A 14258-nucleotide genomic window follows, 5' to 3' on the forward strand; every position below is an offset into this window, starting at 1 on the left:
TTGAAAGCCCGCTGTTTGTACACAACTCAAAACACGGACACGAGCTAGTTGAGGTATGAATTATACTTTATTTAACCTAAGGCAGGGATTGTTTTCAACCACAGAGGCAGTGGTAGGCTATAAGTTACAGAGGACATGTCAGGGTTGAAACCAGAGGTGGAAAGAAACTGAATACAACTGTTCAATCACTTAATGGTCCATCATCTTAAAATCTCTTATTGAACTTTCCTTTTAAAGGAATTGTTATGTAGTATTGTTGGTGATTAATGGCCAAATCATGATATCTCGTTTGAAACATTTAAAGCAAGACTTTGTAATTTTTTGAATAATAAATTACACATTCTTCTTCTTACAAATAAAAGGCTGAACTCACAGGGAATAAAATGCATATAGCTTAATAATCCATGGTGCAAAAGCAGCCTTACATGGTCTGGTATGAGCACTTATGGTGGCTAATGTTAGCAAACTTTAGATGGATGTCGAAGTATAACGTACATTACCGAGTCATTGAAAGGTTACATAGTTTGCATTACATACATCAGTGCAAACAAGTCATATTAAAGTAACTAATCACAAGATACAAATAATAAAGATTATATAAAGATACAACAATCAACAAAAGCAAACTGTGCAATGTAGCTTAAAGGTCATAAACAAGCAATAAGTGGACCTTGAGTAAAGTTTTGTTGTTTTAAAAATACAACCAAAAGAAAAACACTTTTAGACTTGAAATGTACAGAAGACATAAATGGTGTACTAATCTGTACTGAAGTTGATTTAAGGACGTTTTCATACTCTTCTGTGAGACAGCCTTCTGAGAAAGCTTATTTATTTATACTTGCGCAATTGGAGAATGAACTTCCCCTCATGCAGCATATTCTGGTTCTCTTTCCACCCCTGGTTGAAACTCATCTGACTCACAGTAACAGGTGACACATTCGAGCCAGGTTCTACAACAGGTACTTTGAGGGCACATTTACTTAACCGGCGAATGTAAACCACAGCTGTACGTATGTGACCACAGGTAGCATCTTAACACGCCGGAGTTACAGCACCACACCGAATACACAGAGATCACAAGTTGCCCATAACTTACGGCCAGCTGAGACGTCCCAAACCTCAGAAGAAAAGTTAGTCTGTGAGGAGCATCGTGTTAAACAAAGGCTTATGAAAATAAACATTGATATTTTCTTAGAGGTATGACATACAGTTTATAAATAGAATAGCATTTGGGTTATTTTGGTAAAGAATTACATGGACACATACATCTTATATATTTGCATAATCAAAATTGATTTCACACGGGCCATCGAGGCCATCTCTGTGACAACTGCACCCACACACACACACGCGCACACACACACACACACACACAATATCAGAAGTATGGCTGTAACATTATAACTACTGATACTTTACGGAACAGTGAAAGCACCTGCTGGATGGAATGAAGGTTTGCACACTCTTGGTACTGCTGGCGCTCAATGCACTGAAGCGACTTTTAAAACCACAGTTTGCTCACTAAAACAAACATTCGAACTCTAAGCAAGTGGCGTAAACCATGGTTCAAGATTGAAATACTGTCGTTGCATCTTAAATACATTTAAAAGGAAGATGACTCTGGTGTAGATGAAGGTTAATCTATTATGACCCTTGATGCCGGGTGTCTCTGGCATGCCAGACACCCAACCTCAAGGAGCTCAAATGATGACGTCTACGTGGAGAAGTACAATGTAGAAGGCTCATTTGTTGCTGTTCTAATCTTTCTATATACATACATTGGATTAGTGCTGGATTTGTGAACTGTTATTTGTTTGTAAGGTAAGTAACAGAATAAACATATTCTGTCCTGTAGCTTTAAGAGGTTTGTTTACTCTGGGTTATCATGATAAAAAAAAGATAAATAAATCTTTTCATTAATCTGTTTAAGGAATGTATCTGAATGCGTACACTGATTAATATGGGGAAAAAAAAAAACTGATTAAATTGATAAACTAGTTTGGGTGCATCAGGATTGTCTTTATGTTTTACTCAGTTGTTGTTTTCTTTGGTAGTCACAGTGACAAGTTGCTTGGCAGCTTTGGCAATGTCATAGGCGCACTGGATGACCAGCTGAGTGACCAGCTGGATGTCCGACGCGCAGGGGTTGAGCTCGGCGGCCTTCTGGCACTCTCCGTGGAGCCGGCTGGCGCTCGAGGTGAGCAGACTCAGCGACACTCGCACCGTGTCCGAGGACGGCCTCTGTGAGGGGAAAAGGAGGGACGATGGAGACTCGGTAAAAAGGGCCCGAACATGACAACCTCCATAAATACACCGTCATTGTGGTCAGTGGGTCTGTCTGTGTGTGTGTGTGTGTGTGTGTGTGAGAGAGTGAACATAAAGCAAAGTAATCCAATAAATGGTAGATATAAAACTAAGTAATGCAATCAACAGGGCCTCCCCGATCGAAACAAGTAATTTAAGTTTCCCTTTGGCTGTTTTCAAACAAACAACAAATCCCTTAATTGCCGTGGGGGGGGGGGGGGGGGGGGAAGGGGGTCATCTTACCTTGGGGAACAGGGCGGCCATCTCTGTCACGGCCATGCAGATCTTTTCTGAACAAGGCAGGAAGCTGCGGGAGATGAAGAGGGGAAAAAAGGCTGAATGGGTGATCAACCGCTTCCTTGTGCCATATATAGAAACATCAACGCAAAACAACTACCGCAGACACCACAAACCTTATCACGAGACAGCTGAGATCATATTCCTTGTGCCACCAGTAAATATCATTTATGAATACAGTATACTGCATATTTCATGAAAATATGTCATGTTAAATTCTGCTGCTTGGCTCAATAACACACTTTTAAATCGTGGACACTGTACCTCGTACTGGACTCTGTTCAATCCAGTACAATACAAACTCTACCATCATGAAGTATTCCTGCTGTTTACACAACTTCAGCATTTCTACAGAAACCATTACAATGTCTATCTGCACAAGGAAGTGAATACATGGGTGAACACAAGAAACCTGTTTGGCGAAACTAACTGTCTGTGGATTTGGCAGGCACCGGGGGAATATGTGGTCAAGTGATGTTTGTTTCCTGTCAGCTGCGTCTTTAAGACCCCAATGCATGCAGACCCCCCCCAGCAGACACAAGGACAGAGGCCAGTCTATGAAGCTAAAAATCAGTGGCTCTCAGTGCTGGAAACTATTGAAAACCACTGACCCAGACGCAGCTGAGACGGAGGATGAAACACTATTTACCCGTTTCAAAAGAACGGGCAGAATCGTGGTGGAAGTACACAGAGTTCAAGCTTTATAGAGCATGAAATAATGAGAAGATTTGACTTTTCGGAGTTATCAACCACATTTCAAGTTGACAAATTTGATACTTTGTAATTATAATATCCTCAATCATAAACTACCTTTCATGTTTGGTCTCCTGGGCGGCTCTCAGAAGCTCCTGTATGTTCTTAGTGATCTGCTCTGTCTTACAGATGACGTCCTCTGTACACGGCAGGGTGGCGTCTTCCTCACCCCCCTCCCTCGGCTCCATCGCTTCAGAGGCTGGAAGAGGGCTGCTACAAATAAATGAAAAGAAAAAAAAAAAAAAACTTTATCACAGCTTACTGCTATTTGCATTATAACGCATACAGACACAGGTTTATGTACTTTAAAAATCTGGGATTCTGATTTGTTGCGCACAGACTGTGAATTAAGTGAAATAACATTCTCTGTAGTAAAACAAATGCAGTCTGATTTAGATGAAACCTACTGAATTGATCCCCAGACCTAAACTCTGCTGCATTGTTGTTATTCCAAATTAAAAGCCAAACATTTATTAAAACATACCTAAAATAGCATTAAAATTGAAACAGAAGTTGCCTTAAAACTAGCTGTTAGTGTCCTATATTCAGTATTGAACTGGATACATTTATTTATTACTACTCAGCACATTTGTTTTTATTGCAACCGGCAGCTTACGTGAGACCGGTGCAAGTTCTAATATGTGAACGTAGTCCTATACAGTCAAGACTGTTCCAGTCAAGGACTCTTCCTAAAACATCTGTCAGAACTAATGTTAGTCAAGCTTCCCCCTCGGTCTTCATGTGACCTTTAACTTTGTAAACTTCTGCTACGATGATGTCATCACCTTCAGCAACAAAAAAAACACGAAGAAAAAGCTTTTACCATTTATTTAACTTCAAAAATGCATTTCTTACGCCATTCAGTAAATACCGCATTCACCTTATAATAACTTAATATCAGTGAAACGACAAACTTATTTTAAAGCTGATTTTAACATAAACTGAGGATTTCTTTGTGTTAGATCAGTGGTGACATAAAAATATGTACAAACCTTCACAGAGAAAAAAAAAAGGGAATAAAATCTAAACTGTGTTTAAAAACCTAGTGTCACAATCGGTGCCATTTTGCACGAGGTGGGCACAAAGTTTACACGACGCGTTCTCACCCAGTCTCCTCCAGTTCAGAGTGGTTTGGCGTCGTGTCGTAATCACTCTCCAGCATCATACTCTGTCCTTCCAGACTGCAGCCCTAAAGAGACATCAGCAAACTACCGTCAATCAAACACAGCATATAGTGTGTGTGGTTAGCACGCGCACACATTACCACAGCAACCTTAGGCGCGTACAAAATCAGAATCATGCATTCCTGATAGTTCACACTATCAGACATTTGGTTTTTAAAGCAGACGAAGAGAAAAAGAGACAACCGGGTCGTTGTGGTGCAACAAGCCTGTACTGCAGTGGATGCGATTAGTAGCGGAGAAGTCTCGATGTGAACTTCGGGTGCACTTATCGGTGGCTAGCACTAGTGAGCACATTGTCAGGAGCCATTTCATCTATCTTTCATGGATATTGGACTCTGCGGCCTCATCATTCAAACAGCAATCATCACCTCTGAGGAAGCAGCTCTGGACCTGTTCAGATAGCTGAACTGAACTGAAGCAGAGGCACTGTTGTGCATGCAGGCAGGCAGGCGATACTGATAAAAAGAAAAAGCAGTTTAAAAGACACAGGTCAGGAGAGAGAAGACTGTGAGGTCAAGCAGAGAGGAGGGGGGGGGGCAGTTTTAACCGTCCCCCTGGGGCTGCGTCTGAACTGAGGGGGTTTCTTCTGTACTTAACCCTTCGAGATCGCTCGTCCCTCGACCAGGACAGGGACGAGGGGAAGGTAGGGAGGGAGGAGGCAGCCGTTCCCAAAGGGCCCCTCCCAATCTAGAAAGGGGTCAAACCAAGTTCAGCATACTCTATTGAGATGCAATGAAATGAATGATTGAAATCAACGAAAACACCCGACACCAGCCCCCGGAGTCATTATTTTTGTCTCGTGATGACCATCCAGCCGGATCGCTGGCGCTCCTGTGCTTACATTGGTCGGGAAGGGTTGTAAAACGACTCCGTCGTCATGCCGAGCCGCTTCGACTCGGTGGGGGTACTGCCTCGGGGAAGAGCCCGTCTCGTACATGGACATGGCGCGGCCTCCGCGGGGCGGGTGTCGACCAAAGGGCCCCTGGAGGGGTTGTTGTCCGCTGGGGGGTTGCCATCGCAGCGTTGTGTTTTCGGTCTGCAGGGAGTTCAGCTGCAGAGAACAAAGCATCTTTCAAGTCAACTCTAGCTGGGGGGGGGGGGGGGGGGGGGGGATCTCCTTACAAAAGCTCAGACACACATCAATAATAGAGCAGAATACAGCGACTCTGGGAGAAGAGTTTATTCCTGTATGTCGAGTTCACAGTCACCTTTGTTTTTGGTTTCTCACCAAAGGTTTGTTTCTTTGACAAATGAAATGCTGACACCGTTTGTTGACAGCGACTTGAACCCTCGAGAAACTGCTGCACAAGTGGTTGCCCTTATTTACATGAACAGCACTCGGAAACTGAATAAAGCGATGGGGAACTTGTTCTGTTTCCTGTCAACAATTACAGGCCACGGGTATGTTAGGCAATGTCTTGAGGTTCACTGTGTCAGCAATTGAGGTTTTGATGGGTGCAAAAAAAAGGGGGTCAGGAAGATAAGGGAGTGGAATAGAGGGTGACCACCGTGTCAAATGAAAGCAGTATGGTGTGGACCTTATGAACCAGCAGGAGGCAGCAGTACACTGTGGTGACGCCGTCTCTCAGCCGACTGGAGTGAGAAATAAAATTGGCAAGAAGATAAACAAATTCTGCCTTCTCCCATAATGGTTTCATAGGTCATAAACCTTCCTCGTCTTTTATATAAACAATATATTTTGTAAGCATGCAAATTTGGCCCCAAAGAGGAGACATTGGCAACATTATACATAGTTTGTAATGGTGAGTGCTGAGGGCATTCTCCCACACTCAAACTCCAAACACTGCATGGTGGTATGATGGTTTTATAGATCTACAATGACGGATCATAAGGTTCACTGTGGTTACCATTTGTTGATTAGTACTCGGTTCTTGTGATATATGGCTTTTTGAATCCTGAATCTCTTTTAGACCACAAAGACCTAGAACATCCGACCGTGTTTTGCGGTTTCACTGAGCAGCAAAGCAGAGGAAGTTAAATTAGATCAATTATAACCACAGGAACTTTACCCCATCCAGAAACACAGCAGCCATTTTACTCTGTAGCACTAGTAGTGAAGAATTGCAATCGAAAAGAAAGGCGACAAACACTATAAACCATAAATCCAGAACAAAGTGGCCTCTAATTACGGGTCTTGAAATATTAATGTGTACTACCGTCTAATTAAAGAGATGGAAATCTAACTATGAGGGCAGACTTAGTTTGCACACATTCCTGCAAAACAGCACGATTCAATCAGATGTGACTTCACGAACCTTGCCATGCATGCTACGCAGCTCATCACTGAGGTGACAGTTGACTTTAAGAAGCTGTTGTATTTTGGCTTCTGATGCAGTGAGGGCACTCTTCACCTCCATGAATTCCTGCACTGTGATTGGTCCATCAGAGAGGTCAGATGACTCGGAGCTCTGCGGCAGAAGGAAGGAAAGCGTTTTGATCAGTTTTGAGACATGCAGCAGGACGTTCTACCTAATATCTCAGTAGATTAGAGCAGCATGTTCCTCCGATCACTAACCTTGGTCCTTCCATCATTGCAGCTGTCCCCACAGGTGGCCTCTTGCACCGGGTCTTCATCCGATGCCACGCTGTCGTAGTCGGGCTGGTCGTTGTCCTGGCTGTCACTGTTATGGCGGCTGTCGATTCCCTGAAGGATCAGCTCCACGCTCTCTGCAGGCGGACCACCAGAACAAAGCATGAGAGATCAAACAAGCCCTGCTGGCTACAGGCAGCTGTAGAAGTCAAATAGCTAAGGAACTCATATTTATATTTACTTAAAATCCAAAAATCAGGACTAGCTCTTCTTTAATACACAGCTCACAATTAAAAAGGCTGTGATGTGACTTGCTAAAATTTACAGAATGCAGGAATTTTCATTATTAAATCTGTGTTTTGCACCGTTTCTGTTCAAACATCATTACATATGTTCTACATTCTAATTGTGACCTATGAAGCTGAACCACACGGTTCACATTTATATGCAAAATTCTGGCTTCCTGAATCTTAATTGCAACAACCAATTTAGGCTTTCTTCACAGCATATTCTTAGCCTTCTCTTCTGTGTATATGCTAATGAACACATTTAAAGCAATATATACATAAAAAACAACACAAAGTATATTAGAAAGGAAATTCAAGGTCTGCTAAAATAGAAACAGAAAGATGTGTTGTACCTTTGGGACTGTCGCAGGAATTCCCCCACTGCCGTCGTTTAGCATCAGTTAGAATGTCAATAACCAGGGTGGCAAACTCATGAGCACTAAACCTCGCCAATTTTTGACGACCCTGAGAACATAAATGTATCAAAAACACACAAAGGATAAAAATACGGCATCAATGTTAAGTCCAGGACTCGCACAACAAATGAAAGCTCAAACACGGGGCAGCACTGGTGCGATCACTTGCCTGGTTTCTGGTAGACGAGTACTCTGGATTGACCGGCAGAAAAGGCACGACTGTGGTGTCTGTTACAAGAGTGCTGTGGTTCTGAGTGGCCAACCACACTGAAAAAAATATATATATATTTAAGAAAGATCAAAAAAACAGGCATACAAATATTTATTTGTTGCATAATTTTAAACTTCTTGAAATTTCACCTGCATCGGTTTCTCGTCTGTCAACTTCATCGTAAACATCCATGGCAAGTTCTTCAAACTGATGGTTACTTAGCTGAAGAAAATAAAGCAAAAGTTCTCATTCACTTTTAAAATAATTGATTAACAAATTAATATTTGACTTTTTTGACTTTTGGTAAAAATGTCTCACCGACTGGAGCTTCTTCTTTGCGGCTTTTGCGAACTCGGACAAATCCAGGCTGCTTTGAGCAAAAACAGTAAACTGATTATTTTTCTGACCACACAAACAAAGAGAGAAACGATGGCAAAACATACTTACTCATTTCTTATCCATCAAAACAATGCAGCATAGGATATGATAAGCATAAGATTGTAATTATTTTAGGTACAACACATAGCACCGACAGCTAGCTAGCTAGGAGTCTGTCGGAGCCGACTGTCTCACCATTTTTTTTCTGTGTATTACAAGATCTGCAAAACAAGGAGGTGCAAAACAAAATCCAAATATGACTTAAAACTAGAATCACCACCTTGCACTCGTACGCCTCCGCCAACGAGTCAAGTCGCAGTTTACATCCATGTCTAAAAGGTCATCGCTTTTTCATTTCATCCCAATTTGTGTGAAATGATCATAATAAGCAAAGGAATGCTGAAGTCACGGCCCAAAAAACGGGTTTTGTGAGGTCACAGCGACCAAAATCTAATCAGTTCAACCCGATGCAAGTGGACGTTTTTTTTGCCAAATTTGAAGAAACTTGCTGAAATTTTGCGTTTATGAGAATGGTACGGACGTGAGGTCACCGTGACCTTTGACCACCAAAATCAAATCACTTCATCACTGAGTCCAGGTGGAAGTTTGTCCCAAATGTGACAAAATTCCCTCCAAGCTTTCCTGACATATCGTGTTCACGAGATAAAAATATCTGTTACCTGTCTGCCATCTGTGGAATGATGAAGTGTTGTCCGTTTCTGTGGTCTACAACAAAACAAGGACATGACAGTTAACGACTAGCATAGATTAAAAAGCTCTAAAATGCCATGCAGCAGCAGCAGCAGCTATGCTACCTTACCTGGTCGTCTTCCACAAAGGTAAAATGTTAAGCGGTCCGTGAGCTCATACTGTATCTCCACTAGCCTCTCTGCCAGATCCTGATGCCCAGCTTGTCTGCACAGATTAGGAATAAAAAGGTCATGATTCAGGCTAAGAAGGCTAAGGCTACAGAAGGCCTCAGGTAGGATGCCTTTAAGTTCATCCACATCAAAACTCTGTGACTACAACAATACACGCTTAATCTGGAGTACAAAGCTGATTTGGGAACTCAAGTTTCTAAGTAATGAGCGTAAAACTGTCACAGGTGTGTGGGCGTTACCCGAGTAGTCATGTTTAGACACCACTAAGCATCTGCTATGCCAGTAACACTATAAAAAAACATTTTGACTTTGACTTGTTTCAGCAAAATGATTCTAGCTAGAAGCTATGTGCAAAGCAGATATTATCTCGATCATAAAATGTTTTGTAAAATATTATTTTTTATGTCTAGGTCTTTGTTCCAACTTTTGATAAACTAGTTGAGCTGATTCAGCGAGTCATACTCTTAGTGAATTACTCAGACTCTGACAGAATGCCACTGGGTCTGTGTCCAATGTTTATTGTAGTGCGAGGCATGCCAAATATCTCAGCTGCACACTGCTCTTTTTCTAACTAAGCATTTTCAACCCGTTTTTGTTTAGCTTCTGTCACTTCCCTTTTTAGTCACAATGTGCATCATTTCCTAACATCGAAATATATGAATAGCATGCATGCTACACGCGCAGTTTTTTTTGTTTTTTTTTCTGTGTTCAATCTCCAAAGGATGTGTATCAGGATGTATTTCCTGCCACTAGTGAGCTGGGCTGTGTCTGTGAAGGCGATGCATGCAGCCACACTAAAGGTTAGTCATGCGAACAGCGACAGTAAAAACTGTTGGCTGTGTTTTCTACACAGCCTCACTGTGAGACTTTACCACAGAGCTCTCCAGAAACCATGGCTGACGAACTGTGAACTAACTATGATGGGCAATACACCTCAATGCTTCAAAACCACGGGTTCTATACCGAGGCCTCTCTGAAATGATACGGTGGAAGTAACATTACATAGTGTTGGGAACAAATTAAACAGATGATTTGATAACATGGGCCCTGTTTTACCTTGCATAGTCGATAGGGGTCTTTCCACTGGAGTCCAGAGCCCCGGGATCAGCTCCATAAACTGCCAACAGCTCTGCTTGTAACATTTGTCCGGCCTTTGCTGCTATGTGTAGTGGAGTGTTTCCTTTCTCCTGTTGTGCCAAAAAAAACACCACAATGATGACGCATCAGTATTATGTCCAACGTTGACCGTGTAACCTCACAAAATGTGTTTTTTTTGCTTATTCCACTACACTTACTGGATGGAAGAAGTTGGCCTGTGCTCCCAAAGACAAGAGTCTGAGGCAGGTCTCCAGGTTTCCAGTCCGAACACTGGAGTGGAGTTGCTGAAAGGAGATCGACAAGTAGTTTGATTGGGAATTTGATTGTATCATACACGCAGTGTGGATAGACTCGCCCAGAACTGAGTGACTAATGTGATTTTCCTGCTGGACATATCATTTTTGATAAAAAGTTAGATAATTGCAAGTAAGAGCTACATCAAGGATACAATTTTTTAAAGGTGCACAGATAGAATAATACACGTTTAAGGGTACATTGTGTCTTCTGTGCATACACCTACATGCACTTTTCTCTTTGCTGGTAGTCAACCATAAATGATTATTGCAATGCCAACTATTACCATGTGTATAATCCAGCTTGTCCTTATAATATTTGGGAATATTAAGAAATAATAGAGAATTCAGAGCACAAATGCAAGAAGAGCCTTGAGGTCAGACACGCTATACTATATGACAGCCACAGTCCTAGCGTGACCATTACAAGACAGTGTGAGCGGCAGTATGTCACAGCAACACTGAATACTAAAAATCCATCTATAAATAGACCAAACCATTTATGAAATGTATAGGAAGTGGTCACATATCACAGTTCAAAACCAATGTTAAAGCAAGTAATTGCAAATTGTGCAAATGTTTGGCTTTATTGAAGCATATTTGCATGGGACAATGTTGGTTTATTCTTACATCTAAAAATGCTATTAAATGAGGAATGAAGAGAAGTTAACACAGAAATCAAAAGTAGAGCCATGTGTCACCTTGCTGAGGTCTTTTGCGGTAACGCTGTCATCCTCCCGGCAAGGCATCCGATGGACGTACACCAACATCTGATATTTGGCTTTGATGAACTCGGTCTTGTTGGGACTGGAAACAACAAAACTTGCTCACATCTAAAACCAGGAAAACTGAACATCTGGACCACGATTGCTATTTTAAAGTGACTCCCACCTCACATTATCAGATGTACGTTTGTTTAAGACAAACAGCTATCAAAACATATCTCAACCGGGGATGTCCTGGGGTCTCATACTGAAATCAGACGCAAGAACTGCAAATGCAAGTAACAGTATTTAAATCATGGCAAAGCAATTCCTCCATTAAGTAATTCACTATTTCACTTCACAGGATTCTGCATATCTTGGCGTTCCTTAAAAGGAATAACAAAGCTCTCCTTCTGTGAACCCCACCCCTCTTGCAATACGCTTGCAAATTGTTTAAGACATTCACATCCAAACTCTACCTCTATCCATTTATCTATATATCTTTATATATATCCTTCTTTACTGTCATGACCAACGTTGTCTCTGTTCATCTCTGTACAGACAAAGGACTCTACAGTATCCTAAATTAGTGGGGAAGTTGGCCACAAAGCATATCTTTGTTTTTGACATTAATAGACAATAAGAAAACTCCAACCCATGTCGTAACATAAATACTTCCTTGTTTTGTGAATGAAGGAAGTTAAAGCAGCTGCAGGATCTGACTGCTCAACAACTTACACAACTCCGCCCCGATAGATCAGAAACTACGATCCCCTGCAAAGGGACCTGTGTTTTTTTACACTATCCTACAGGAACTAAAGTGAGTCCTAGTTCCTACTGTCGAAACACAGGTTTATTTCCAGAGTCACTCAAAAGGCTCTTATTCCCATGTGTCAGTTCCTCCGATGGAAACACCCAATATGGCGGCATTCATCTTGAATCCTCTATTCGGGACCGAAGATAGCTGCTTCTGTTTGGTGCATTGCGTACTCGCCGTCTGTTTTTTGTCTGGAGACTGAATGTGTTTACTCTTAGTGTGAGGGTCGGGTTCAGCATGGCTGTGTTTACATGTGGCCGACTGTTTATCTTTACTGCACCACCAGACCGGCCTCGTGTTTACACCCGGCAGTGGATGCGAGTGACTTCATCACATCACGTCTTCTGAGTTACAGTACATACTGTTTGTTTGAAAAAGCATAACAAATCCAAACCCTTTAAATATCACTATTGTGAATATTCAACCAAATTGATCGTACACAGCTAACATGAGCAGGATACTGCCACTTTAACTTAACTGAACATGCATTTGGTTGTGTGTTCTCCAAGTCACTTAATTTCCTAATGAAAGTCTCAAAGTTACTTGAGACCGACGGCCCATGAGTCGTGTTCATCGTAGTACAGAGGGTTCAATTATGCATGTTCACTGACCTTAACTATGCCAATAGAGCTTTATACCAAAGTGCATATCAGAATCAGGACGGACGCATCAAAAATACTTAAAAGCACTTACTGAACTCTGTCCTGGGGGTTGGCTTTGCGTTTCCCACTCACTGAAGAAGAAGGGTCCAGAAGGCTGTGCTCCCATATGGAATTAGCTCCATTGCCATACAGCGTCTGCACCATCTAAAACATGAAAGCACATTAGACATGAGGGTGTCTTCTAGTCACTTGATGGTGTGCCTGATTGTGCAAACCATTGGTATTATCTCTAGCAGTTTTCTTATAGAGTCTCCACATTTGCATCTGGACGTGTTGGTGTATTTTTTGGGGGCAGTGTCCCCCTGTCTCCTCACCTGTGACTGGGAGGCTGGCCATGGAGAATGAGCCAGATGTCGGACTTGAGAGCTGTGTCGCCCCAGACCTCGATGGATGCTGCAGCACTCATCGCAGATCAACACACCTCTGTTAACAGAGGCCCAGCGTGGCTCTGGAAGGAGATACGAACGTTATAAACAGCCCGGGGACGAGGATATATATTCGCTAATTGACAGCAACAAAATGACACCTCAGTCGCTTCCGAGTGTCCTTCTCCACAACCCAAAATCACAATCACAAATGCAACCAGGCGTGGGTTTGCTGTGCGACAACATTAGTTAATGTTATCAGCAAGTTAGTCGTGGCGAGCTGGGTGAATAATAAGCTAATGCTTCTGGTTTAGCTAAATCTTCATTCAAGTCAATTCAAGCAAAGAGTTTCAGAAGCAAGTTAACGTGATTAACGCCGCACAGACACGACACATTTTACAAATGTTTCCACAGGAAGAACACATAGCGTTAAACCCCTTTTAAAATATCCAGCTAGGTACTCGCTAATCAATAACTTGTTAACGGTAACTATGAGTTAGCTAACTGGACGTAAGTTGTAGAGAGGGCTAGCTGGTTAGCTAGGCAGCTAAAGCTAGCTTGTTAGACATCCTACCCGGAGCACTGCAATCAGCGCAGACCTCTCTGCTTCGTACTCGCTTTGACATCCCTCGTTAGAAATCCGTTGGAGTCCAGAAGAGACAAATGTTTGCAAGATACGCTACAACACACAGCTTGACAGAGATCACAACGGGATTGCCCGCCCTGGCAGATCGTATTCACCGATTCAGGCAAAGCAACCGTGCTCGTCTGACCCCCTCCCCTGCTGTTGAACAAAGCAGTGTCCTATTCCAACACTCACACAGCCTCCTCTGTGCTTCCTTGACTGCTTTCTTCCTTGTTTCCTTGATGTCTAGCCTATGCAACTATATCGTCCGACCAACTCACTAATGAGTGCCTATTTTCTAGGTGCATTATGCAGCTTCAGTTACTAAAGTCTAAGTAGAAAAATTAAAATTAAAAGAATACTTCACAAAGTTTACTTTTACATCATCAACTTTAAACATCTACTGCACTTTTTATTCCACTACAGTTATCT

At 42.2% G+C, this 14258-nt stretch overlaps 1 protein-coding gene across 3 annotated transcripts; it reads right to left on the reverse strand.

The window, feature by feature from the left end:
* Positions 1–48: 48 nt before the first annotated feature.
* LOC142946992 (ARF GTPase-activating protein GIT2-like) lies at positions 49–14013 on the reverse strand. 3 transcript variants are annotated; one of them, XM_076088651.1, is made up of 20 exons: positions 13776–14013; positions 13151–13284; positions 12868–12980; positions 11355–11460; positions 10558–10644; positions 10319–10449; positions 9202–9296; positions 9062–9107; positions 8322–8370; positions 8153–8225; positions 7962–8059; positions 7730–7841; positions 7075–7226; positions 6815–6967; positions 5380–5589; positions 5136–5225; positions 4461–4543; positions 3412–3567; positions 2548–2611; positions 49–2241 (listed from the first exon to the last, which is right to left on the reverse strand). In XM_076088651.1, the coding sequence occupies exons 1-20, from the start codon at positions 13825–13827 to the stop codon at positions 2032–2034; spliced, it is 2214 nt and encodes a 737-aa protein (XP_075944766.1). In that variant the 5' UTR covers positions 13828–14013; the 3' UTR covers positions 49–2031. The 3 variants fall into 3 exon arrangements, with proteins under 3 accessions (XP_075944766.1, XP_075944758.1, XP_075944750.1); XM_076088643.1 differs by having other exon boundaries at positions 3412–3564; positions 8322–8373; XM_076088635.1 differs by having other exon boundaries at positions 8322–8373; positions 13776–14012.
* Between the last annotated feature and the right edge of the window lie 245 nt (positions 14014–14258).

This window comes from Anarhichas minor, unplaced genomic scaffold (assembly GCF_050575085.1).
Source record: "Anarhichas minor isolate MPS153535 unplaced genomic scaffold, ASM5057508v1 ptg000002l, whole genome shotgun sequence".
NCBI classification, from domain to species: domain Eukaryota; kingdom Metazoa; phylum Chordata; class Actinopteri; order Perciformes; family Anarhichadidae; genus Anarhichas; species Anarhichas minor.

Excerpts from the sequence above, each read along its gene's own strand:
- LOC142946992 (XM_076088635.1), bottom strand. The coding sequence starts at position 13,827 with ATGTCAAAGCGAGTACGAAGCAGAGAGGTCTGCGCTGATTGCAGTGCT. Across the intron at positions 11,461-12,867 it reads AACCCCCAGGACAGAGTTCA|TCCCAACAAGACCGAGTTCA; the intron begins GTAAGTGCTTTT and ends TGTTGTTTCCAG. Across the intron at positions 7,842-7,961 it reads ACTCGTCTACCAGAAACCAG|GGTCGTCAAAAATTGGCGAG; the intron begins GCAAGTGATCGC and ends TTATGTTCTCAG.